This window comes from Peromyscus leucopus, chromosome 3 (assembly GCF_004664715.2).
Source record: "Peromyscus leucopus breed LL Stock chromosome 3, UCI_PerLeu_2.1, whole genome shotgun sequence".
Taxonomy (NCBI): Eukaryota; Metazoa; Chordata; class Mammalia; order Rodentia; family Cricetidae; genus Peromyscus; species Peromyscus leucopus.
In genome coordinates, this window is record NC_051065.1 from 66,052,028 (window position 1) to 66,076,601 (window position 24,574).

The following is a 24,574-nucleotide window of genomic DNA, read 5'->3' on the forward strand; positions in this document are numbered from 1 at the left end:
GGAGGAACGAGGTCTTAAACACAGGCTTACAGCACAATGGGAGAACCCTGGAAGGCAGAAGTTCGATACCAATGTTTTACAATCTTGCATCTAAGTTGTTAATGACCATTATGCAGGATACACAGACAAGGAACTTCTCTCTCTCTCTTTTTTTTTTTTTTTAGTTTTTCAAGAGACAGGGTTTCTCTGTGTAGCTTTGCGCCTTTCCTGGAACTCACTTGGTAGCCCAGGCTGGCCTCGAACTCACAGAGATCCGCCTGGCTCTGCCTCCCGAGTGCTGGGATTAAAGGCGTGCGCCACCACCGCCGCCCGGTGGAACTTCTCTTAAGCATTCAGGAGGGTGGAACCTGGCAGGAAATTAGCATAGGAAGGATATCAAGGTCAAGGTCAGCAAGCAAGGCAACAGCTACCCAAAAAGGGGGCCAGGATGTAGACAAATTTCTAAACAGTCTTATTAAATAAGAAACACAGAGCCAAATACAGGGGTAATAGCTGAAGAGATCAGAGAAATAGCAAATAGCCACGACTAGCCTTAGTATACCAACACGCAGTATCTTCCCCAGAGAGAGCGTCTTCCTGTCTAACCTGCACTTTTATTGCCTTCCTTTTCTGCCTTCTCATTGGCTCTAAGCCCAGCCACATCTCTTCCTCATCACTGCCTGTCTATACAGACCTCCAGGTCTCTATGGTTGGTACTGGGATTAAAAGCGTGTGTCACTTGGCTGTGTCCTTGACCACACAGAGACTCTGCCTGCCATGTGATCGGATTAAGGGGATGTGCTACCCAATGCCTGACTTCTGTTTATGGCTTGCTATGTGACCTCTGGTCTCCAGGCAAACTTTATTTATTAACATACAAATAAAATATCACGTTTCAGCAAAAATAAAATATCATCACAGTAGACCAGATTGGCCTCAAACTTACAGAGACTGTCTGAGTGCTGGGATTAAAGGTGTGCACCACTACACCCAGTTTGTGATAGGTCCCTTATCTAGCATGTATCAGGCCCTAAATTCAATTCTCAGAACTGAAAAACAAAAGGTCTACAATAGTTTAAAACGTCTTGATTAAAGTGGGCTGACAGAAACGCAACAGAGTCTGTATTGGTAGATAAGGAACCTAAACCAGCCACAGGAAAGAAGGCGTTGCTTTAGAAATCAGTCTACAGGAGAATCAGGGGTGAGAGCGAAGGTACAGCCAGCTGCAGAGATCCAGAGCAGGAACAGTGGGTTCAGGTCCAGATGAGGAAGCAGGTGGGCCTGCTATGAGGCTGCACCGACAGAGGGGGACTGTGCCAAGCTGAAACTCCAGGGATAATTGTTAGTTCTCTGCCTGTTGGTCTTTGACCCACACACCAGGAGTCAGATCAGCAGAACTGTGCCATCACGGGGCTGGGTGTCCACCACTTTATAGGGTCCGGGTGAGGGAGTTATACTCCTTCTGCAGTCTGGCATGATGGGTAAGTTCTTAGGCCTGGTTTCTCTGATATGATTTTAAATGACCCATGTGCTCCTACAGTCTCAATGCACCCCTATACATTTTCTACTCCCAGGAATAATTCATTTATCAGTCTGTGATTTGTGGGAGGTGTCAGGCAGATGGTGGTGTTTGTGCATTCACCCAGACCATGCTCATCCTCCACCCTCAATCTAGAGTCCAAAGCTGTTTGTAAAAAGGCAAGGCACATCTGAAAAACAAAACAAAAACCACTTTTACACAATATGGAGTAACTTAGAGGAGGGCACAACCTGATCTCAGTAAAGTGATTATGTTATGGATACTGGTAAAGGTCATCCCTGACATCTGAAATCCAGAGACCCGGACAGGTGGTGTGGTTCAGCCTTGGCCAGAGGCTGGGGCTGATGCAGCCCCCATACCCATGAATCTGGAGCTCCAAGATGTGGGTGACAGGATGACAGGAGATGGCTTCCTGGCTTGAGAACTAACAGGATCTGCCCTCCCTCAGCCCTTTGTCAGACTGCAGTAACTAGAGGATGCCGGCCCACAGAAGTGAGCAGATCTTTAATCAGTCCTGTTCAAATGCTAATCTCTCCTGGAAACGCCCTCACAGACACAACTGAAAATAATGTTTTACCAGCCATCTGGACATCCCTTAGCTTCCGGACACATAAAATGAACCATCCCCGTAGTCTAGACACACACCACCTGCCATGCAGGATAGTTGTTATTATTTTAGGCTGCATTTAAAATTTGTTATTTTGAGTCAGTTATACACATTCACAGCAAATTGCAAGAATATTGCTTGCTGCATAACCAGAGAAGCTGAGTAGGATGAGTTTGTAATCTCAGTTCTGGGGAGGAAGAATGAGGAGGCAGCCAGTCTAGTTCCAGCTAGTAGGAGATCCCCGTCTTAAAAGACAAGGTCCAGGTGCAGGAGGAACAACAGCCAAGCTTGTCCTAGATACACACACACACACACACACACACACACACACACACACACAGACACACACACACACACACACACACACCACATTCACACCTGTGCACATATGTGTAACACGAAAATGTTACAGATGTGTTGGAAATCCTGCATTAGTTTCTGACTGTGATTATATTTTAGATCAACATGGCCCAATATTCAAGTCAGGGTGACATTGTGTTTATATAGTTATTGGCTGTTTTCTGTACAGTTGGTGTATAAATTTCTCAAGCTGTGGTTCTTGTGTCCTTAGTGCTGTGGGATGTCCTGTATGTTGGGAATAAATAAAATGCTGATTGGCCAGTAGCCAGGCAGGAAATATGGGATAGGTGGGACAAACAGAGAGGAGAGAGGCTGGGAGGTGGAAGTCTGCAGGAGACGCCAGCCTGCCATCCAGGGAGCATCATGTAAAGGCAGCAGGTAAAGCCACAGAACATGTGGCGACATATAGATTAACAGAATTGGCCTGAGTATAAGAGTAAGAGCTAGACAATGGTAGGCCTGAGCTAATGGCTGAGCAGTTTAAACAATATAAGCATCTGTATGTTTATTTTATAAGTGGGCTATGGGACTGCCGGGGTTTGGCAGGACCCGGAGAGAAAAACTCTAGCTATACCTCAGTTCCTCAGTGGAACTCTGAAAGCATGGATAGTACTGAGCCTTATACATAGTGTTTTCCCCACACATACTTGATAGACTTGCACCTTTTCCCTTGAAGGAGGCACTTGACAACCTCACAAGTGTTAGAATTCCTCCCCCAGCTACATGACCAAGTGGGCGCTGGCAAGATGCTTAGTCATGCCAGGGCCTTACGTCCTATGTGCGCTGTGTGGTCACATAATTTGCATGTGGCGTCATCATGCAATCTATGTACATGCATGGCATAGCTACATAAGCCCATATGCGCATGTGGGGGGTGCTATAAAAGAGGGTTCCCCTATTCCTTCTCTCTTCCTGCACGGTCATTCCATAGGCCTATGCACACCCTCTCTCTATTCCCTCAATAAACTCTTATATGGGTTTTGTTGTACCTCTTGGCTTTTCTCAAACGGTAAACAGAACCGCTTAATGAATAACATTGCGCTGCTTAATAAATAACAACAAGCACTAAGATACTATGAAAACTGATTGGTGGCGCACGCCTTTAATCCCAGCACTCAGGAGGCAGAGCCAGGTGGATCTCTGTGAGCTCGAGGTCAGCCTGGGCTACTAAGTGAGCTACACAGAGAAACCCTGTCTCGAAAAAACCAAAAAAAAAAAGAAAACTGATAATGAAGGTGATTACTAAATATCTAACAGGAGGATAGCAAATACAATGTGTATATCAGATGAGGCATCATTCAGGTTATAGGAGGAACAGCAGGATTTCATTACTTAGATAGTGCACAATTTTAAAACTTGTGAGTTGTTTGTATCTGGAATTTTCCATTTAATATTTTCACATCATAACTGTAGGTAGCTGATATGACAGACAAGGGGAGCTGTCTGTGTTTAGTGTATCCCACTTATTATTTTGAACATAAATCCCATGATATCACCACCACAGCTAACATAACAAGACATGCAATGCCTCCCCCAATAGTTGTGTGTCACCCAAGCATACTTGGGTCACCTTGTCACATATGTATTTTTGTGCAACCACTATCACATCCAAAGACTTTCCTGCCACCAGAGACCATTGAGTTCTCTTTTGCCCTGTTCCCAACTCTCACACCGTGGCTCTGTTCTAAGTGGAATCTCACAGTGCCAGTGTGACCTTTGGGGACTGGTGATTTTTGGTCAGTGTGACATCCTGTCCTCAAGGGCCATCCAAGGTGTTGGGCAATAGTTACTTTTTTTTTTTTTTTTTTTTTTGACGTTTTTGGTTGTTTCCAGATTTGGGCAATTACAAAGCTGCTGTGAGTGTCATTTTTCTGTGTGGTTTAAGTCGTAGCCCTCCTTATTCTTGAACAAATGTGTAAGAGAGCAGTCGCTGGGTCATACAGTGAGAGTGCGTGTTTGAATCGTTATTAGAGAAATTGCCAAAGCATTTTTGCAGGCAGTTCTGCATTCATTCTGCATTCTCAAGAGAATGAGAGGTCTGTTTCCATGGGCTCCTCACCGCATGTGGTGGTGTGACTCTTCATCTGGTTAATAGCAGCATGTATTTATAAGATTTTGACCTACCTCTTCCTGCGGGCTTTTAGTCATTACATATTTATTCAAACAATATTTGGGGCCCTGTTACTTAGCGCTGTTGCCAGTACAGCACTAAGCTTGAGGCTGGCAAGACGGTTGAGTGAGAAATATCACGCCTGATGACTGAACTCAGTCAACCTCTTGAATCCTCAGGGTAGAGAGCAGACTCTCGCAAGTTGTCCAGTTGTCCTTTGACTTTCACATATGTATACACACACACACACACACACACACACACACACACACACACACACACACGGTGGGTGGGTAAAGAAAATGGAGCTGGTGAAATGATTCAAGAGGTGAAAGGTAAAGGCTACTTGCTACCAAGAGTGACGACCTGAGTTTGATCCCTGGTATCCATATGGTGGAAGGGGAGAATCCACATGGACAAGTTGTGCTCTGACCTCCACAGGCACCCATGGCACGTGCCTGCCTCTGCCCCCCACGGGCTCTAAATACATAAAAGTGTAATTCTTTATTTTTTAATTAAAAAAAGGGGCTTGCCTGTCATGCTGAGAACATTTTTAATCCTAGCGCTCGGGAAGCAGTGGAAGGAGAATCTCTGTGAGTTCTAGGCTAGCCAGGGCTGTACAGTGAGGCCTTATTTCAAAAACAAAAACAAAAAATAAAAAAATAAACTAGACTAGAGGCTCATCAGTTAAGAGCACTTGTTGCAGAGAACCTGGGTTCAGTTCCCAGCACCCACATGGTAACCCAGCTTCAGGAGATCCAATGCCCTCTTCTGGTACTAGGCACACATGTGGTGCAGACACATATGCAGGCAAAATACTCATAACATAAATAAGTCTTTTGAAGAAAAAAACCAAAACCAAAAAGGTAACATTCTCAATCATGTGCACATGGTATATACATTATATGAGATATATTTATGTATGTGTATATTCTATATATTTGTCATGTATACACAATAAACATATGTAGCTAGAGTTTCCCTGCCTTGCCCACAGTCAGGACAAATCTTTGTCACCCGCCAGTCCCACAGCCGCTCAGACCCAACCAAGTAAACACAGAGACTTATATTGCTTACAAACTGTATGGCCGTGGCAGGCTTCTTGCTAACTGTTCTTATAGCTTAAATGAATCCATTTCCATAAGTCTATACCTTGCCACGTGGCTGGTGGCTTACTGGCGTCTTCACATGCTGCTGGTCATGGCGGCGGCTGCAGTGTCTCTCTGCCTCAGCCTTCTGCTTCCCACAATTCTCCTCTCTCCTTCTCCCACCTACTTCCTGCCTGGCCACTGGCCAATCAGTATTTTTTTTATTGACCAATCAGAGCAATTTGACATACAGACCGTCCCACAGCAAACATACATTTGTATGCACACAGAACATATGCTATATGATATACATACTATGCATGTATAAGACATATGCGTGGATATGATATATATCTCATCTATGCTATGGCATGTATTTATATACTTGTGTTTATCAAACTATGTATATGCATATTGTTTTATGCTAATGCATGTATATATACATATGTACATATATATGCATGTGTACATGATATATATTTATGGTGCTTTGTATGATGTATGTGTATATTTTATATTGTATATGGTGTAGATTCATCTGTATTGCATAGTTATGTTTGTGTATAGTCTATGGTGTTTTTATACATGTGCATGCATATATTAGATATACATTCATGTATATAAGTGTATGGATATATGTTAGGGTATATTTGTGTGTTATGTAAGTATCTATGATGGCTTATACATGCATTTATGTATATTAGATATTCATATATATAGTGTGTGATGGTGTATATTTGTGTATCTGTATGAGACTATGATATCTTAAACATGTGTACGTGTATATTAGCTATATATTCATGCATATGTGGTGTGGTATAACTTACGTGTGTTGGTGTACATTTACGCGTATCTGGATGTGCATGGTGTACATTTATGTGTCTGGTGTATGTTCACAAATACTTTTGTTCTTATGTCATATATTATTCGTCTCTGTCTGGGTCATGGTGCAGATTCTCTGCGTTAGTAACCTGCTCCCGCACACCTAGCTTAAGAGCTGGTGCGGCCTCCTCCGCGGGGCTCTCAGTCTCCAGGAGCGTGCGCGACCCCGTCGTTGTCGCTTGGGGGGGCTCGGCCGGCGACGTGACGCACGTACGGAAGGGTGGTTCGCCCCCGCGGAGCCGCGCACGCAGGCAAGCCCAGAGGCTGCTGGGAAGAGCGCCGCGCTACTGATGGCCAGCGCCGGCGCTCGCGCTCGCGGGGGCTGCCGGGAAGAGCGCCGCACTGTCGATGACCGGGCCGCGCACGTTCGCAAGGTCGCGCGCGCGCGCGCGCGCAGTGCGGGCGGTCACCATCTTGGTTCCGACGGCAGCGCGGTGCAGGCGCGAGTCGGGGCGCCCCTCGCTCGGCGGTGGCGCGCCGCGGAGGAAGCGGCGCGGACAGGCCGGCCTCCAGCGTCGCCGCGCTCGCGCCCGCGGGCAGGGCGGAGAGCGCAGAGCCGCAGGCGGGGCGGCGCCGGACCGCGAGGCCGCGACCCTGCCGGGCCCCGCCCAGCCCGCCGGGCCCGCCCCCGGCCGCTCCGCCGCCTGCCGGGCCGCGCAGATGGGATAGGCGGCGAAGATGTTCAGCTTCGAAGGCGACTTCAAGACGAGGCCCAAGGTGTCTCTCGGTGGCGCGAGCAGGAAGGTGAGGCGGTGCGGCCCGAGGTGTTAACCGAACCCGGGCCTGAGGCGAACGCCGGCCTGTCAGCACCCGGGTGGTGTGTGCTCGGCAGGCCGCTGCGGAGCGAGCTCGGGCCGGGCGGTGCTGGGGCGCAGCCCTGACCGGAGGAGGCTCCTGGGGAGCGCTGTCGAGCCGCGGAGAGAGCGACAGGGTCATTCATCGCGACCTCGCCGCGCCTGTCCGGGGGCCGCAGTGTTGACCTGGAAAATACACGTGCACCGGCAGTCTCCGGTCGGGGCGTTACACGGTTAGCTCTCCAGCTGTGCGAGACAGGGTCCGTCCGTGTCCCGTCCCCCCCACCCCCCGTCCTTTCAGTAAGAACTCTTACTTGACATAGTCGCTCATCACAAGCTTAGAGGGTCCTGTCCCCTAGGACAGCCTCGGGAAGAGTCCCTCGTGCCTGTGAAGTGGACGGGGGCAGGAAGGACAAGGTCTTCGTAGCCAGCGCCTCGCTTTATAGCCTGTCCCGCTCAGGGCATTGCGGAGTTGTGCCTGCCTGAGACCTGGGGCCCGGCCGCATCTGGACGTGCCCCCCGGGGAAGGTGGAATGACACTTCTGGCATCCCGGGCAGGCTGAAGCAGCAGGGCAGCCAGCCCCGATGCTCTAGGTCGAGTCCGGAATCCAGAATCCAGACAGGACCCCTAGAGTTCAGTTAAGAGGATTTTTTTTTTTTAAAGGAAGTTTTAAAAGTTTTATTTAAAAGACACTTTTATGGCCGAGCTGTGGTAGCGCATGCCTTTAGTCCCAGCGCTCGGGAGGCAGAGATAAATGGATCTCTGTGAGTTCAAGGCCAGCCTGGTCTACAGAACGAGTTCCAGGACAGGCTCCAAAGCTACAGAGAAACCCAGTCTCACCCCCCCCCAACACCCCTCATTTTTTATGTTTGCTGGCATATATGTATGTGCACCACATGCTTGTTTAGTTCCAGCAGAGGTCAGAAGAGGGTTTCGGATCCCCTGGAACTGGAGTTAAGGACAATTGTGAGCTGTCATGTGGGTACTAGAACTGAATTCAGGTCCTCTGTGAGAGCAGTAAGTGATCTTAACTGCTTGGCCATCTCCTCAGCCCCTTAATGTAAATTCTTTTCAATATTTATTATTATTATTGTGTAGGAGCAGTGTGCTGGACCATTGCTCCAGCTCCAAGAATTTTTATGTGGACACACCCATATGTAAATGACCACCCCCTATTTCTCATAAAGAATATTCCTGGCATTCCTATCCATAGTTGTTCTTACTGAAGGTGACTGCTTTTCTGACTTCTGTTAACCACAGGTCAGTTTTAACTGTTGAATTTGGTACAGGTGAGGTCAAATGAAGTGGGTGCAGCTTGATCAGCCTTGCTTCTTCAGCTACGTATTGTTTTTGATAGATCCTCTTGTCCCACTGTGTCCCCATAGGTCCAGGACAACACAGTTAACCCATGCTGGTTTTCATGGGTGCTTGTTGCCTGTGTCGTGCTGAGTGTTGCTAGTGAGCTGGGTCACACCTTACACACGTTTTCTGCAGGTGTTCATTGCCTGTTTGTTTCCCTAGCTGCTGTGCCCACGACCCTGCAGCCAGCAGTCATAGGGCACCAGTGGCTCACATCCTTGCCAACATTCGGTATGAGAATCTTTGGAATTTTCACCATTCTGGTGGGTGTACTTTTTTCATGTTAAAATTTTATTTGAAATCTTCCCCTTCTTGAGCTTAGTGGAAAATTGGATTTTTTTTTAATTGAATAGGTCTTTTCCTTTTTTAGAAGTTAAATGAATATTTTTATGCTTATTATCTGTAAAGGGTTTTATGTTGGAAAAATCCAAGACTTGATGAGTTTATAATAGTTTTGTTGGGGAGATAAGACTTATACCTTGAAAAGTTAAAGAATCGTATACTAATGACTGGTTTTTTATTTCCCTCAGGCTGATACAGAAATGCAGAATTTCTTGGCTTGGTCTAGAAAGGTGGGAAGGAGTAGGAGGGGTTTGAAGGAGGTGTGTGCTGGATTCCACTGCTTCAGTTCTGCCATCTACTTATATTTTGTTACATTTGAGACAGGGCCTCACACTGTAACCCTGGCTGGCCCGTGATGTGACGCACTGTGTAGTCCAGCCACAAGCTTATGTACAATCCTCCTGCCTCTGCCTTCCAAGTGCTGAAATCACAGACAGGAATGTAGCAACACTCCCAGCTACAAGTCAGTGTTTTTGAAATCAGGATACATCCTGATGGCACAGTTTATTTGGCAGGTGTGTGTGTGTGTGTGTGTGTGTGTGTGTGTGTGTGTGTGTGTGACTATCTTAGCAGTCATTTGATTGCAAGTACACTGAAACTAAGTGCAGAAAAACAAACAAAACAACCCATGAGAGGCATGATGATATTTCATAGAATGTACAAGTCAAAAACTGGCCAGTTTCCTGCTGCCAGTACCACAGTAGTTTAGCTCAGCCATTCTCCTTGAGCTGCATGCTTGACTGTATATGGGTTCTGTTCATTTATTTCATTCTATCCAGCCAGTGACCATGTATGACTTCCTGGTTGAGTGCCTTGATCTCCATTCCTGAATCTCTGGAGAGGAAATCTGCTTTGCTGGGTCATGGTTTCCATTTGTGAGCTGAGTCCCAACTTCTGAGGCATGAGGAGATGGAGTCTTTCAGCACAGATTATTCTAGGTGTGTGCCCAAGCTAGGAGAAGACTACAGAACAGGGCTTGAGAAATGAATGCTGAAGTTCCTGTGGGGTTCAGGCCTGTGTGCCCAGAGGAATCTGGGTAGACATGCATGTATGGGGGATGTCAGTGAACTGGTGGCTTAGTTGCTGACTCAAGTTTGAGACAGAAAAGAATACAGATGCACCTTGGGGATCTAAGGAGACTGGTGTCTGGGGAGTGGGTTTGTAAGAGGAGGAGTGGGCCAGAGGTGCTGAAGGCTGAATGGGTGCTTCCAGATAACATCACAATCTAGACTTGGAACTGGAAAACTTGGTGACTGCAGAGTGTGCCCCTTAGGGTAGCAGGAGCTGAAGTCCAGACTTGCAGTTTGGTGAGAGATGGAGGGAAGGGTGCATTGCCTCTCTATAAAAGACCACAAGACTGGATGACAGGAAAAAAGAATTGGAAGTCTAAGGAAGATTTGGGTGATAGGGCAATTTGACCAAGTTTTACAGAATGAGACAAAGCAAGGAGAGGAGAGGTAGGGCATAAAAACACAGGGAAAAGCCTGGGTAAACCAGATGTATCTAGTTGGGAGCTACTTTCCGATTGAAAATGAGGATAAGCCGGGTGGTGGTGGCGCACACCTTTAATTTCAGCACTTGGGAGGCAGAGACAGGCGGATCTCCATGAGTTCGAGGCCAGCCTGGGCTACAGAGTGAGTTCCAGGACAGGCGCAAAGCTACACAGAGAAACCCTGTCTCGAAAAACCAAAAAAGAAAAAAGAAAATGAGGATAGATGTGGATTTAGAAAAGTTGTAGGTGGGAGGAATGACTTTAACATTATCTTTGCAAGTTTCCATAGCTACTTAATCTAATAGTGGTAGTAAAATTATAATCCCTTCAATGTTTGTTGCTTTATCCTTCAGAGCAGCTTTAGGCTACAGACAGTGGAGCAGGTCGTAGAGTACCTATGTGTTGATGAATTTTTTTCCTGTGTAGTACTGCCAACTGAAGTCCACAGTGCTCTGCACTGTGCATCTTGATTCTGATGACTACTGTGATAACCTAACGCTAACCCTGTATCATACAGAATAGTTCCCATTGCCTTTGAACCCCATTGTTCTCTGTATAGCCACTGCCCTCCCTCTCTGTACTCCTAGCAACTGCTGATCTTTTCCTGTCTACATAGTGTTGCCTTTTCCAGAATGTCAGTGTTGGAATCATATTTTAAAAAAAAACACAGCCTTTCAGAATGACTTCTTTCACTTTTATATGTGTTTTAAGGTTGCTCCATATCTTTTCATGCCTTGCCTGCTATTTTATTTTAATTTTTAAATTATATTTATTTTATCTGTATGCGCATTTGTGTGGGCTTATGAGCACCATAGAACTCCTGTGGAGGTCAGAGGGCATCTTGTTGAAATCAGTCCTTTCCTTCCACATGTAGGTCCCAGAGATCAAACTCAGGGTGTTAGGTTCAGCAGCAAGTACCTTTACCCACTGAGCCGTCCCACCAGCCTGCATTTTATTTTGAATTAATTAATAGTATTTTATACACATACATAAAGTATATATTTTTTAAGAGTGGTTTAAGGTTTATAGAAAAATGGGTGGGAACATAAAGTTCTCAAATATCCCTTCTCACTTTTTACTATTTACTACAGTTTTTTGTTTCTGTCATTGGTATTAAACATTTTCTATGGTTTGACTTTTGCATATTGTCTGGGGTTTTTTTGTTTGTTTTGGTTTGGTTTTTTTTGTTTGGTTTTTGCTCCCCTCCCCCCCCCAAGGTTTCTCTGTGTCATTTTGGTTCCTGTCCTGGATCTTGCTCTGTAGACCAGACTGGCCTCGAACTCACAGAGATCCGCTTGGCTCTGCCTCCCAAGAGTGCTGGGTTTAAAGGCGTGCGCCACCACTGCCAGGCTTGTTTGTTTTGTTTTTAAGACAAGCTCTCCCTATGTAGCCCCAGGCTCACCTAAAACTTGTAGCAGTTCTCCTCTTTTAAGCTTCTCATGTGAGCCACCACACCTGGCCCTGCAAATCGACTTCTTGCCCTTAGCAATCTGCTTGTCTTTGGTACCTAGATAACTCTTCTCCTATTTAATATTTCATGATATATACCAGTTTGTCTTACTCAGCTGTATTGAATGACTCATGATTGCTTCCAAATTCTGGGCAATTATGAATAAAGCCACTATAAACATTTGTGTGTATATAAGTTTTGAATAGGGGTAAATACCAATGAGTACCCTTTTTATTCTTACTGTTTTTCCGAGGTGTTAGAGACTAAACCCAGAGCCTTGTGCATGGTAGACTGTTCGACTGAACCATATCTCCAGCCCCTGGTGTTTTGAAACAGCTTCTCGATATATAGCTCAGGCTGGCCTGGAACTCCTGATTTCTCTGTGCTGGAATTACAAGCAAATGCTAGGATTGTAAGTGCGCTAAGTGTGCATCATCACACCTGGATGCCTGTATGATTTTTGTTGTTGTTGTCATTGTCCGGAGGCAGAAGCAGGCGGATCTCTGAGATCTAGGCCAGTCTGGTCTGCAGAGTAAGTTCCAGGACAGCCAGGGCTGTTATACAGAGAAACCCTGTCTCGAAAAACAAAAGAAACAAACAAACAAAAAAAACCCTAAAATTGTATTTTGGTTTTGTTTTGTTGTTTGTTTGTTTGTTTGAATGTATATATTCTGAACTTTAAGTCTTTGTCAGATATTTCTTCCTGTTCTGTAAGGTATTGCCTCTTTTTGTTGATGGTTTCTTATGCTGTACAGAATTGTTTTCATTTTATTTTAAAAATTTGTTTATTTTGGGTGTATGTGTGGGGTTGTGTAGCAATATCCTAAATAAAATATTTCTGTTCTAGAGGGAGGGTCAGTAAGACATGGAAAATAAACAACTCACAACTCTCTGAACCTTGTTAAGATTCACAAGATCCCTTCCTGTTTATATAAACAGTAAGGAGACTTTCTAACTTGTTGAGTGGTCAACATGTCCTGCAGAAAGCTCCAGGGATGCTACTTTTGTGAGGGTCTATAATGGGATGAGGTTTTTTTAGTGATACAGCTGTCTTTGAGCTGTCCGTATTCTACAAAGAATCAAGTAAACTAATTGGTTCATCAAGTTAGACTTCGGTGGAATTGTTTCTTTGGTCTGTTGTTGGTGCCCAGTCTGCAGTGAATAAACATTTGTTCAGTCTCTCCAGGAAAAGTCCCACAACAGAGTGTGTATTTAGGGGAATTGTTGTGTATACCATGGTGGATGTGTGGAAATCAGAAGAGATCTACCTTAGTTTGAGGCAGGGTCTCTCTTGTTTCTGCTACTGGGCTGTGTATTCCAGCCCCCTTGTTTAGTTTTACATAATCTTGTTTGTCCACTATTTTTTTTCCGAGACAGGGTTTCTCTGTGTAGCTTTGCACCTTTCCTGGAACTCGATTTGTTGACCAGGCTGGCCTCAAACTCACAGAGATCCGCCTGGCTCTGCCTCCCGAGTGCTGGGATTAAAGGCGTGAGCCACCACCGCCCGGCATTGTCCACTATATTTTAAAAGACTTTTAAAAATTGTATGTGTTTAAGTATTTTCCTGCATGTATGTTGTATGTGCATTATGTGTGTGCTTCGTGCCTATGGAGGTTAGAAGATCCGATGGCACTGGAGTTATGCATGGCTGGGAAACAAGAAGGTGCTGAGAATGAGAACCAAACCTGGGTCCTCTTTGAGAACTTCCGAGTGCTTTCCCCCGCCTCCTTTCTTTTTTAATTTTTTCAAGACAAGGTTTCTCTGTAGTCCTGGCTGTCCTGGAGTCCACTCTGTAGACTAGGCTGGCCTTAAATTTAGAGGGATCACCTGTCAAGAACAAGTGCTCTTAATCACTGAGTATCTTTCCAGCCTCAGTATCCTTTCTTGTAAGGACTATTGTCTGTTTTTATATTTTTAATTTTTATTAATTTTATTACATTTATGTTGTGCCTGCATGTATGTTTGTGCGTATGTGCATGCTTAGTACCTGCAGAGCCAGAAGAGGGCATTGGATCTCCTAGTATTGGGAGAGCCTCAGGGCATTTTCTTTGGAGGCTTCTTGCTTCTGTTTCCTTGTATATTGCACTAGACAACTGTTGCCCTCAGTTGTCCCTTCTGCTGGGTGCTCCCTTTCATTGACTCTTCTGTGAAGCAGAGCTGTTAGTGTCCTATAGAGGAAGCAATTAAGGGTAATTAAGCAGAACCTGCTGTAAACTGGGATGCTTGAGCCCTGGTCTGCTCTCAGTCCACTCTGGGACTGTACTGTGCAGCTTCCTTGCTGTGGGCACTGCTGTACCTGTGGTTGGTTGGATGTTCAGGACATGAGAAAGGAATGTTTGGCTCTAAATCTGTCGGAGTATGATTTCCTTAAGTCTGGCAAATAGCTTGGTGCCTGTGTCATTTATGTGTTGTAGAACTATTTATTACAAAGGATGAAACTGTCAAAAGTACCCTGGGAACTGGTCTGTGGCTTAGTTGTGTGCTTGTTTGTTTGTTTGAGACAGTCTCACTATGTAACCCTGGCTGATCTGGAACTTCTTACTTACCAGGCCTGCCTCTGTCTCCCAAGTGCTGATCTGAAGACCTAAATTGCCATGCCTGGCATGACAATATAAATTTTACATTCTACTTTATTTTATGTGACTGAATGTTTCACTTGTGTATGTCTGTTTACCACATGTGTGCCTGGTGCCAAGAAGAGAATGTCAGATCCCCTGAAACTGGAGTTACAGATTATTATGAGATGTTGTGTGGGTGCTGAGAATTGAACCAGGGTCCTCTGGAAGAGTAACCAGTACTCTTAACCGCTGAGCCTTTTCTCTAGTCCCTGAAACTGTAATTTTTGATAATGAGGAAGCGAGCTTTCCTTGTTTTAATTAAACATTTCCAGGGCTAAGGAGATGGCTCAGGTAGTAGTAGGTAAAGTACCTGCTGTACAAGTTTGAAAACCTGAGTTTGGATCCTCAGAACCAATGTTAAAATTTCGTGTGGTGGTATATGTGTGGAGAACATGGACCTATAACTGTAAGGCGCTTAGCAATTGGGATGTCCACATGAGATTTGTCTTTTGAATATGCTCAGTCTATTCACACAAACATTTCTCTTTTTTTTTTAAATTTATTTTTATGTGCATTTGTGCTTTTGCCATGGGTGTCGGGGTCTCCTGAAACTGGAGTGAGCTGCCATGTGGGTGCTGGGAATTGAACTCAAGTCCTCTGGAATAAGAGTCAGCACTCTTAACCCCTGAGCCATCTCTCCAGCCCAAACATTTCTTGTGATATCATGCTAATATAAAAGTTAAACAGACATCAAGTGGGGACAGTTGTTTGGGTAGAAATGCTGCTGCAGGGTCCCACTGGAGAATCTTTTCTGGTGAGAGTGCTTCGGAAACTTGCAGGCTGGATGCATGTCCTCTGAAAATCCTCCAGCTGTAGCAAGCTGAGAGGGTGGCACAGGTAGAAGTCCTGTGTGGGCCCGGCCACAGTGCCAGAAGCTCAGTGGTCACTGAGGCTAGGGCCACTCACAGGGTCTCAAGTCCTCATGCTGATAGGTATCAGTACAGAGGCTAGAGAAGGCCAGAGACCATTACCAAGCCACACAAAATGTCTTTAAAATTACGTTCCTTACAGCATGCCTATAACTAACCCTAATAATGGGGGGAGAAGGGACAGATGAATCCACAGGACTTGCTGGCTAGCCAGTCTATCAAAGCAGGAAGCTCTTTGTTCAGTGAGAGGCCCTGCCTCAAACAAACAAACAAACAAACAAAAACAAAAAACAAAAAAGATAGTGGTAGAGGAAGGTACCCAAAGATCTGGCCTCCACATGTGCATGCACAGGAGAGTACATTTGCATTCATGTTCACAAATACAATATATACACATTTCCAATTTCTAGTCAGTAGTCTTCGAAGTGTGTGAGTGTGTGCATGTTGTGGTATTTTTGAGCAGTTCAGAGGACATCTTTTAGAAAGTGGTTCTGTTGGAAACAAAGATAATAACAAATTGAAGAGAGTAGTGAAGGCTAGGTATGGTGGTGCATGACAGACAGCAAGCACTTGGTAAAGGCAAGACTATTTCTGTGAGTTAAAATAATAAATAGAGGCGGATCTCTGTGAGCTTGAGGCCAGCTTGCTCTACAGAGTGAGTTCCAGGACAGCCAGTGTTACACAGAGAAACTTTGTCTTGGTTAAAAAATAAATAAATAAGTTCAATTAAAAAATTAAAAAGTAAGAAAATAACTAGTTTACATGGGCAATAATTCAAACGGTGGGAAATAAAATAGTCTGCTTATCTTTTTATTCTGTCCTCCCCTTCCCTCCCAGCTATTTATTTTAGACTTGACTTCTAGACTTTCCACAGCCTCCCAGTGTTGTGCTCTGTGTGTTTAATCATGTATCCACATCCCTTTTTTACAACAGTCTGAAGCTCCTTGAGCCGATCTGCCTATCTCTTCCACCTAATCCAACTGGGAAAGGCAAGGCAGGCAGGTCCACTGCATTCTTCTGAGTGGCTCTGGGACTGGCTGCAGTGAATGTTCCCACTGTTGATGGTTTAAATGGCCATTAAAGTTGCTTTCAAGATTGATTAGTTTAGGTGTGTGTGTGTGTGTGTGTGTGTGTGTGTGTGTGTGTGTGTGTGTGTATTTTAATTATTGACTAGTCAAACTTGCTGTGTATAGACCCAGATTGTCTGAAATTTGTAGCCACCCTCCTGTCACTGCTTTTTAAATGCTGACATTATAGGCATGTACTACCATACCTGGCAGAATTTTTCATCTTCTCTCTAATTCAAATAACATCTCAAGGAATATTCTTGTGATTGTCATTACTGTCTGAGACTAAATTCCTTGAAGTGAAACTTCTAAGTACAAGGCTTTGCATTGAATAGGTGTTTCTAAGTTCAGTGTTCAATGAGAGGCCCTGCCTCAAACAAACGGGAAGTTATGTCAGTGTATAAAAGAGCTGTTCTTCCTATCTGCCCTGCACATTGCATTAGTTAACTTTATATAATCCCAAACACATGTTAGAAATAAGTTCAGGATCCAAAAGAAAGAGACCGCTAGGCTGGACAGATGGCTCAGGGATTAAGAGGTCCTGAGTTCAATTCATTACAACCATTACAACCATCCATAATGAGATCTGGTGTCCTCTTCTGGTGTGCAGATATACATACACACATAACACTGTATACGTGATAAATAAATCTTAAAAAAAGAGACAGACTTTACTCCTGCTCTCTGGGAGAGCAAACATACACCAAGACAGGGAGTGCATTTGGTTTTTATACTAAAGAAGGTGGTCACTGTGCCTTTTCCCAGTTGGCTAAAGTCTGACCTCACTATCTTGTTCAGTGGGCTAGTCTGAAAAGAATTGGTGCATAGGAAATGGAGGAAGGGGGAAAGGAGTCATTTCTCCTAGGAGAAAAGGATCACTGCTCCAGGCCATCAAATTCCTAGAATGGAGCAGTGGGCCTTTGAATAAACAGGTTTTACTGGATGGGGAGGCAATGGAGACAAAAGTTTTATAGTTTAGAAAAGACCCATATTTGATATTTCTTACACATATAGGTTAAAAATCCTTATTTCTTGCCGGGCGGTGGTGGCGCACGCCTTTAATCCCAGCACTCGGGAGGCAGAGGCAGGCGGATCTCTGTGAGTTCGAGGCCAGCCTGGGCTACCAAGTGAGTCCCAGGAAAGGCGCAAAGCTACACAGAGAAACCCTGTCTCGAAAAAAAAAAAAAAAAAAAAAATCCTTATTTCTTTATAATTTTTCACTTTTTTTCTTAAAATAAGTGAAGTTGAAGTTCTTATGCTTAAAATTTTCAATGGGTCATGGTGACACACACCTTAATCCCAGCACTCGGGAGCAGAGGCAGGTGCATCTCTGATATTGGTGCCAGCCTGGTCTACTGAGCGAGTTCCAGGACAGCCAGGGCTGTTACATAGAGAAGTCCTGTCCCAAAAAACAACAACAACAAAAGATTTACTTTCTGTTTTGTGCATATACTTTTTGCTGATTTCTGTCTTTGGTTATTGCTTTTCATGTTATTTCTGAGTGAGTCATGTTTGTGCTGTTACAAATACTTGTTCCTATTTTGTCACTTGTCTTGAATTTTGGTTATGGTTTGCTTTGTGAAAGATATGAATTCTGTGATCAGATTTACCATTCAAAGCTAAGCTTTGCAGCTGTTTTAGAAAATGTTATCCTCCATATTGAGATTTTTAACATTCAGTGGCAGTGGTTTGGTGATGCAGCCACAGGATGGAGCTGCATAGCCCATGTTACTTTGTGGATTCTGATTGGAATTTCTGTCTGCCTTGTTTCAGGCTGGTTCATTTTCAGCAACATGGTGAAATTGCACTTACTAGTATGAGTCATATTGGAAATTAGGGTCATGCCTGTGCTTTTCATTCCCATAGACTGCTGAAACTGATACTAGTTAGATATTACAGGAAAATAGATCTTTTTAAAGTTTGAAGGTGAAGATGGTTATGTAAACACAGGTATTGATTATGACTAGGATGGTTGTGTATCTCTATCACATTTCTGACTCTTTGGAAGCATCTTTTAGTCTTTGTTGTAAACTTGCCATCTACAAGAAAAAACACAAGTCAACAAGTAGATTGAGCTTTTTGAGTGTTTTGGGTTTTTTTTTGTGTGTGTGTGTGTGTATGTGTGTGTGGTGAATGATAGAATGTACTTGTCCTATTATGTACCCCAATTCCAGCAGAGGCCACCTTCATAGGTTTTATTGTGCAGCCATTTCAAAACCTCTGTTGGATCCTACTGAGCTGTAAAGGTAATGGCTGCAAAATTGCTAAATGGGTAGCCTGCTGCCTAAGTTAGGATTGGAAGTGATGACTAGTGACAAAGCAAATAAGATGGCCAGTGAGATTCCTCTCTGATGACACAGTTGCCGTCTATGTGATAGACAGAACCAAATTGTGGAGCCACTGTTCTTCAACGCAGACAGTTGATCTGTTCTCTGGGAAGGAGCAGCCTGTGATAAGCTGGATCAATGGCTCCTTTACTGAATAACCACAGCTGTGAAGACTTTTCTAATCCCTAAACTAGAGGAAATCCTTTTCAGTCTATTGATGACGCATGACCAGAGCATGCTGTGTGTTGGCTAAACTAGAGGGCATGGTCTGGTTTGCTCCAGTACTGGAAACTATCCAAAACCAAATCTGCTTCCTTCTGTAGGCAGCATTCCTGATCTTGATGTGCAGGAACATTTTAAATTATAACAGTGCCAGTGCATGCATGGAGTGTCCACTCTGGTTAAATGCAGATGACAGCTCCAGACTTGTGAAGACAGGCACCTGTTTCTCTCTCACACTGGAAGCTGTCAGAACCCTTCTTTGTCCAGGAAGATGCCAGATTTCTGGAGTGTAGGGTTTGTCTGATTTGTTTTTTGTTTGTTTGGGGGTTTGTTTTAGTTTTATTCCTAATCCTTCGTCTCTCTCCAAAGTGCTGGTATTACAGTTCTTTATTTTAAAAAAAATCATTTGGGAGCTGGAGTGGGAAGAAACAGCTTAGTTGGTAAAGTGCTTCTCATGTAAGAATGAGGGTCTGAATGTAATCCTCAGTCATGGTAGCAAAGAATGAACTTGCAGTCCTAGTGCTGGGGAGGTGGACCCGCTGGCCAGACAGTTTAGCCAAATCAAGGGGCTCCAGGTCCTAGTGGGAGACCTTTAATCTACAGAGGCAGACAGATGCTGTGAATTCAAGGCTACCCTGGTCTACATAGTGAGACCCTGTCTCAAAACAAAACAAGGAAACAAATGAAAACCCCAAGGTGGACAGCTCGTGTGCAATGACACTTTATACAACCCTGAAAATTAAATTTAAAAATTGTCCCGCTGTGATGGTGCATGCCTTTTATGACAGCACTTGGGAGGCAGAGGCAGGTCAATCTTAGAGTTCAAAGTCAGGCTTGTCTACAGAGTGAGTTCCAGGACAGCCAGGGATACACAGAGAAGCCTTGTCTTGAAACACTCTTCCCCCAATAATAATAATTTTAAAATTATTTTGCAAAATGTGGTGACGTGTACCTTTGATCCCAGCACTCAGGAAGCAGAAGAAGGTGAATCTCTGTGAGTTGGAGGTCAGCCAGGGCTACATAGAGGGAACCCCTGCTTCAAAAAGCCAATAAAAATAAATAGATAAATAAATAAATAAATATCTAAGTTGCTTTTGGTAGTACTAGGGTTTGAATTGGAGGCTTCGTACAGACTAGAACGGCACTAAGATATATCTCTCCAGCTGCACTCATCAAACCTTTTTTTTTTAAGATCTCACTAAGTTACCCAGGCTGCTCTTGAACTCACCCTCCTAAATAGCTGGGATTATGGGCCTTTGGTTTAAAATGTAATTTTAAAGGTAATGTATTTTGTTCATGTGTTTACTACAAGTGTTGTACATTTTCCACCATAGATATGTAAGATCTTTTCTTCAAATAAATGCATATGCTTGGTTTTTGTAAGATTATAAGAATAGTCACATTGTGTCCTCTGTTCTAAGCTGGAGTTGATGGCCTCAGGTTTTATTTCTGTAATGTTTCTCTGACTCCTGGGTTGGTGTTCACAAGGTTTCTTTGTGGGAGGCCTGCTCCCACCTTTTACATGGTTCCTATGAAGAGGAGAGAGGAATAAGGAATTTGTAGATAGAAAGATAGCGGAGATGAGACAGACAGAAACACAGGATAGCTTCGGGAGGACCTGAATCAAAATCCACCGGTCCCTTCTGTTTTTTCAAAAGGGCTTTTTATAACAATGCCAAGGGGCAGGGCAAAAAACCTCCCCCTTGCTAGATCAAAGCATACCGCACAGCCCAAGTGCAGACCCTTACACACATGGTACCATGCACATGGTCAATCCATCCCCTTATACAGCCCTACTGGGTAAAGCAAGCTCAGATCTAACTAGGAAACCTCTGTGGGCCCCCACATTTCTTCATTGTGATTTGCCATCTTTCCCTTGGTAATTATGAATATCATGAGATTGAGGCCAGGGAAACCCTTGTTCTTAAGCTTTGGGTCACTGGTATTAGCATGCTTCAGTGGATCTTAGCTGCAGCGGTTACTGCCTGGTGCTTAAGACTGTTTATTGACTAGTTGTAGTGAGGATGAGATTGGTTTGTTTGGGTTTTTTTGTTTGGTTTGTTTTTGTTTTTGTTTTTTGAGACATGGTTTATCTGTGTAACCCTGAATGTCCTAGAACTTGCTCTGTAGACCAGGCTGGCCTTGAACTCACAGAGATCCATCTGCCTCTGCCTTCCCGAGTGTTGGGATTAAAGGTGTGTGCCATCACTGCCTGGTAAGGATGAGATTTGTTCCCCCTGTATTTATTCAGTTATTTGTGTAAGTATGGAGACATGGAGATAGACCTGATCCTATGGATTAAAACATAATAACTCATTATTGTATAATGTCACTTGAATCATGAGAGAATGTTGGAAACCAAAGCAGGTAGACAGGGTCAAGACATAAATTCAAGACAGGAACTGTTATGAATGAGTGTGGGGGTGGGGGTGGGCTATTAAGTGCTTGTGGGATGCTGAGTGGGCTTTGGGAGCAGGTAAAGTCCATTAGTAGGAAACCTGTATAGCTAATGATGTACCTGTGTTAGTTTCCTGTTGATAGTCTGGTCGTGTAGGGAAGCAGAGAAGGAATATACAGACAAGGGAAGCTCAATTTGAAAAAGGACAATTTTGATCGCTTTTGTAGCTTTTCTTTGTCTAAGGAGTTGAAAAGGCCAATTTTGAGAACAACTTTTAGTGACAATGGGGAATCCTTTAATAAGTTTAAAGCAAATTGTGTGTCCTTTGGACATAATGTTAGATAAAGGCTTTTATTTGAAGTTATCCATGACGAAACTGTAGGTTTTCTTTAGCTTTGCATATTGGTGGAGAAACTTGGTTCTATATATTATGTGTTTCATGTCAGTGTATATGCTGATTTCACAGTACTCATTTGTATATGTGATTCTTCATGTGTCAGAAAAAGCTGGGAGTGTTAACTTTAAGTAGATTTTTGGGAATCCCTTTTGGGCCAAAACATTCTGTAATCTTTGTATGATGTTTTCAGGCCTGAAATTATAATCCTAATCTTGTGTCTCTTTGGATTTAGGAAGAAAAGGCTTCTCTTTTACATCGGACTCAGGAAGAAAGACGGAAGAGAGAGGTAATGGTTTTGACTTGTCTATAGATTACTTACTCTTTACAAACCTTTTTCTGCAGCCTTTTTTTTTTTTTTTAAAGCTTTGCTTTAAAAGTGCATGTATGTATGTTATGTGTTTAACAGTTTTGGATTGTGTTAAATTTTACAGTAAGCTTTTCATTCTGGAACCACTGTAGGAAAAGATAAGATAGACTTAAAGGTTGAGTTCTAGCTAGAGAGGAATGTGGGGTTTTAGTTGCCTTTTTTGCTTATTTGTATAGTGTTTGTATTTCTCCACATAAGGAGGAAACTCAACTTTAAGGTATTTGTCTTAGCTGCTTATAAAAAGATAAAAGAAGCTAATGCCATTTTGTTCCTTTTTTTTTTTAAATGCCGATTTCGTGCCAGCCTAGCTATGCCAGAATGGTTTCAAACTCCATTTTCCTGTCTCCTGGATTGCTGGAATTGCAGTTGTGTGCTATTATATCTGGCTTTGATGTTACACCTTTTGGGGATAGTTACTTCCAACAATTTTGGTGGTTTTATCATAACATGAGGTCTGCTTTTCTAGATAAGAATTTTGGGTCTTGTTATTTTACTTGTTTGTTTGCTTATTATTTATTTATTTATTGGTTTTTTTTGTTTGTTTGTTTTTTTGAGACAGGGTTTCTCTTTGTAGTTTTGGTGCCTGTCCTGGATCTCACTCTGTAGACCAGGCTGGCCTCAAACTCACAGAGATCCCCCTAGCTCTGCCTCCCCAGGGCTCGGATTAAAGGCGTGTGCCACCACTACCCATTTGTTTGTTTATTATTTGGTTTTTTGAAACAGGGTCTCTCTATGTAGTCCTAGCATGGGTCTTGTTATTTCTGTGTAGCCCTGGCTGTCCTGGAACTTGCTGTGTATATCAGGCTGGCCTCGAATTCCTAGGTCCACCTGTCTACACCACTACCCTGGGTCTTTGTAGAGGCCCACAAAGGTTTCCTAGTGAGATCTGAGCTTGCTTCACCCATCAGAGCTGCATTAGAGGATTACTTGATCATGTGTATGGTTACTAGGTGATTGGAAGGGTTTGCACTTGACTGTGCCAGGGGGAGGTCTTTGCTCCGCTCCTTGACATTCTTATAAAAAAGCCCTTTAGCACAGACAGAAGGGGCTGGTGGATAATGATCCAGGCCCTCCCAAGGCTATTCTGTGTTTCTAACTGTCTCTCTTCCCTCTATATTTCTATTTAAATCTCTTATCACTCAATCCTCAAGAGTACCTTGGGGAAAAATGTGGGAGCTGGTCTCCCACAGGTCTTGTTATTTCAACAACTCATTGCTGTATTTAATAGATGTCTGGGAGCTTGTGGTTTTGTCAGGTACTGTTGTGCTGGCTGGAGATACAAATGGTCAACAAAACAGATAAGGACCCTGCTCTGTGGTGGTTACTCATGGGTAACAGCCAAGGACTAAGATGGTATTGCGAGCTGTTAAGACAGGAGAATCATGGCTACTCACTGAGGAGGCTGAGATAGATGGGCACTGGAGGTAGGTTCCTGAGAAAAAGGCAGAGTGGGTGATACTGAAGGTCTAGAGGAGGCTGCTGTTCAGGATCTCCTGCCTGGGGAATGGCGCCACCCACATGGAATGGGTCTTTCTCCATCTACACAACATACCCACAGACCAACCTGATCTACATAATTCGTCATTAAGATTCTTCCCGGGTGATTCTAGTTGTGTCAAGTTGACAGTGAAAGCTAACATCTTTTTTGGTTAACTGAATTACTAGAACTGATTCATCTTAAAATTTTATGGAAATTCCTAGCATTTTTAAAAGATAAAGCCTTTCTGTATGCATTCCTAGTAAGGGGACATAACAATAGCAGAAACTAATTTCCAGCCTCATCACTGTTGACATTTCTGGCTAGGATATTCAGTTATGAGGACTGCCGTCACAGCAGCATTTCTTCCCTCCAGTTAGGACAGATCACAGGTTACACAGGTAAAGTAGCCCTCAGTTGAGATTCAAATGCTCAGTAAAGAAAGGTGTTTACTTGTTGGTGTTCTTCACTGTCTGAGGAAGTTCTCTAGTGTGTCCTTTTCTCTGGGTTTATTCTTTCATATATCTATGATGGCATTATAGAAAACCTGGTCACAGAAATGTTAATTCACTCCTAGGTTTATCGTCAAGAAATACAAGCTCCTTCAAAAAAGGTGGACATGAATTTTTATAGCAGGATTGTTCATGATAGTCCACAGTGGAAACAGGGCTACTGTTTCCTACAGAGGACCCAATTGCTGACCAGCTAATGTACAGATAAACAGAATATGAGATATGTATATGGTGAAATTTTATTTGTCCGTAAAAGGGAATGATGTACTAACACATGCTACAGTGTGTATAAACCTTGAAAACACCATGCCAAGTG

At 43.7% G+C, this 24,574-nt stretch overlaps 1 protein-coding gene across 1 annotated transcript in view; it reads left to right on the top strand.

The window, feature by feature from the left end:
- Positions 1–6,974: 6,974 nt before the first annotated feature.
- Positions 6,975–24,574, top strand: part of Ube3c (ubiquitin protein ligase E3C) — a 111,986-nt gene continuing 94,386 nt past the window's right edge. The window contains exons 1-2 of the mRNA XM_028864189.2: positions 6,975–7,310; positions 22,135–22,188. Of these exons, the coding sequence (XP_028720022.1) occupies positions 7,245–7,310; positions 22,135–22,188 (120 nt within the window). The 5' untranslated portion in view covers positions 6,975–7,244. The remainder of the gene's footprint in view (positions 7,311–22,134; positions 22,189–24,574) is intronic.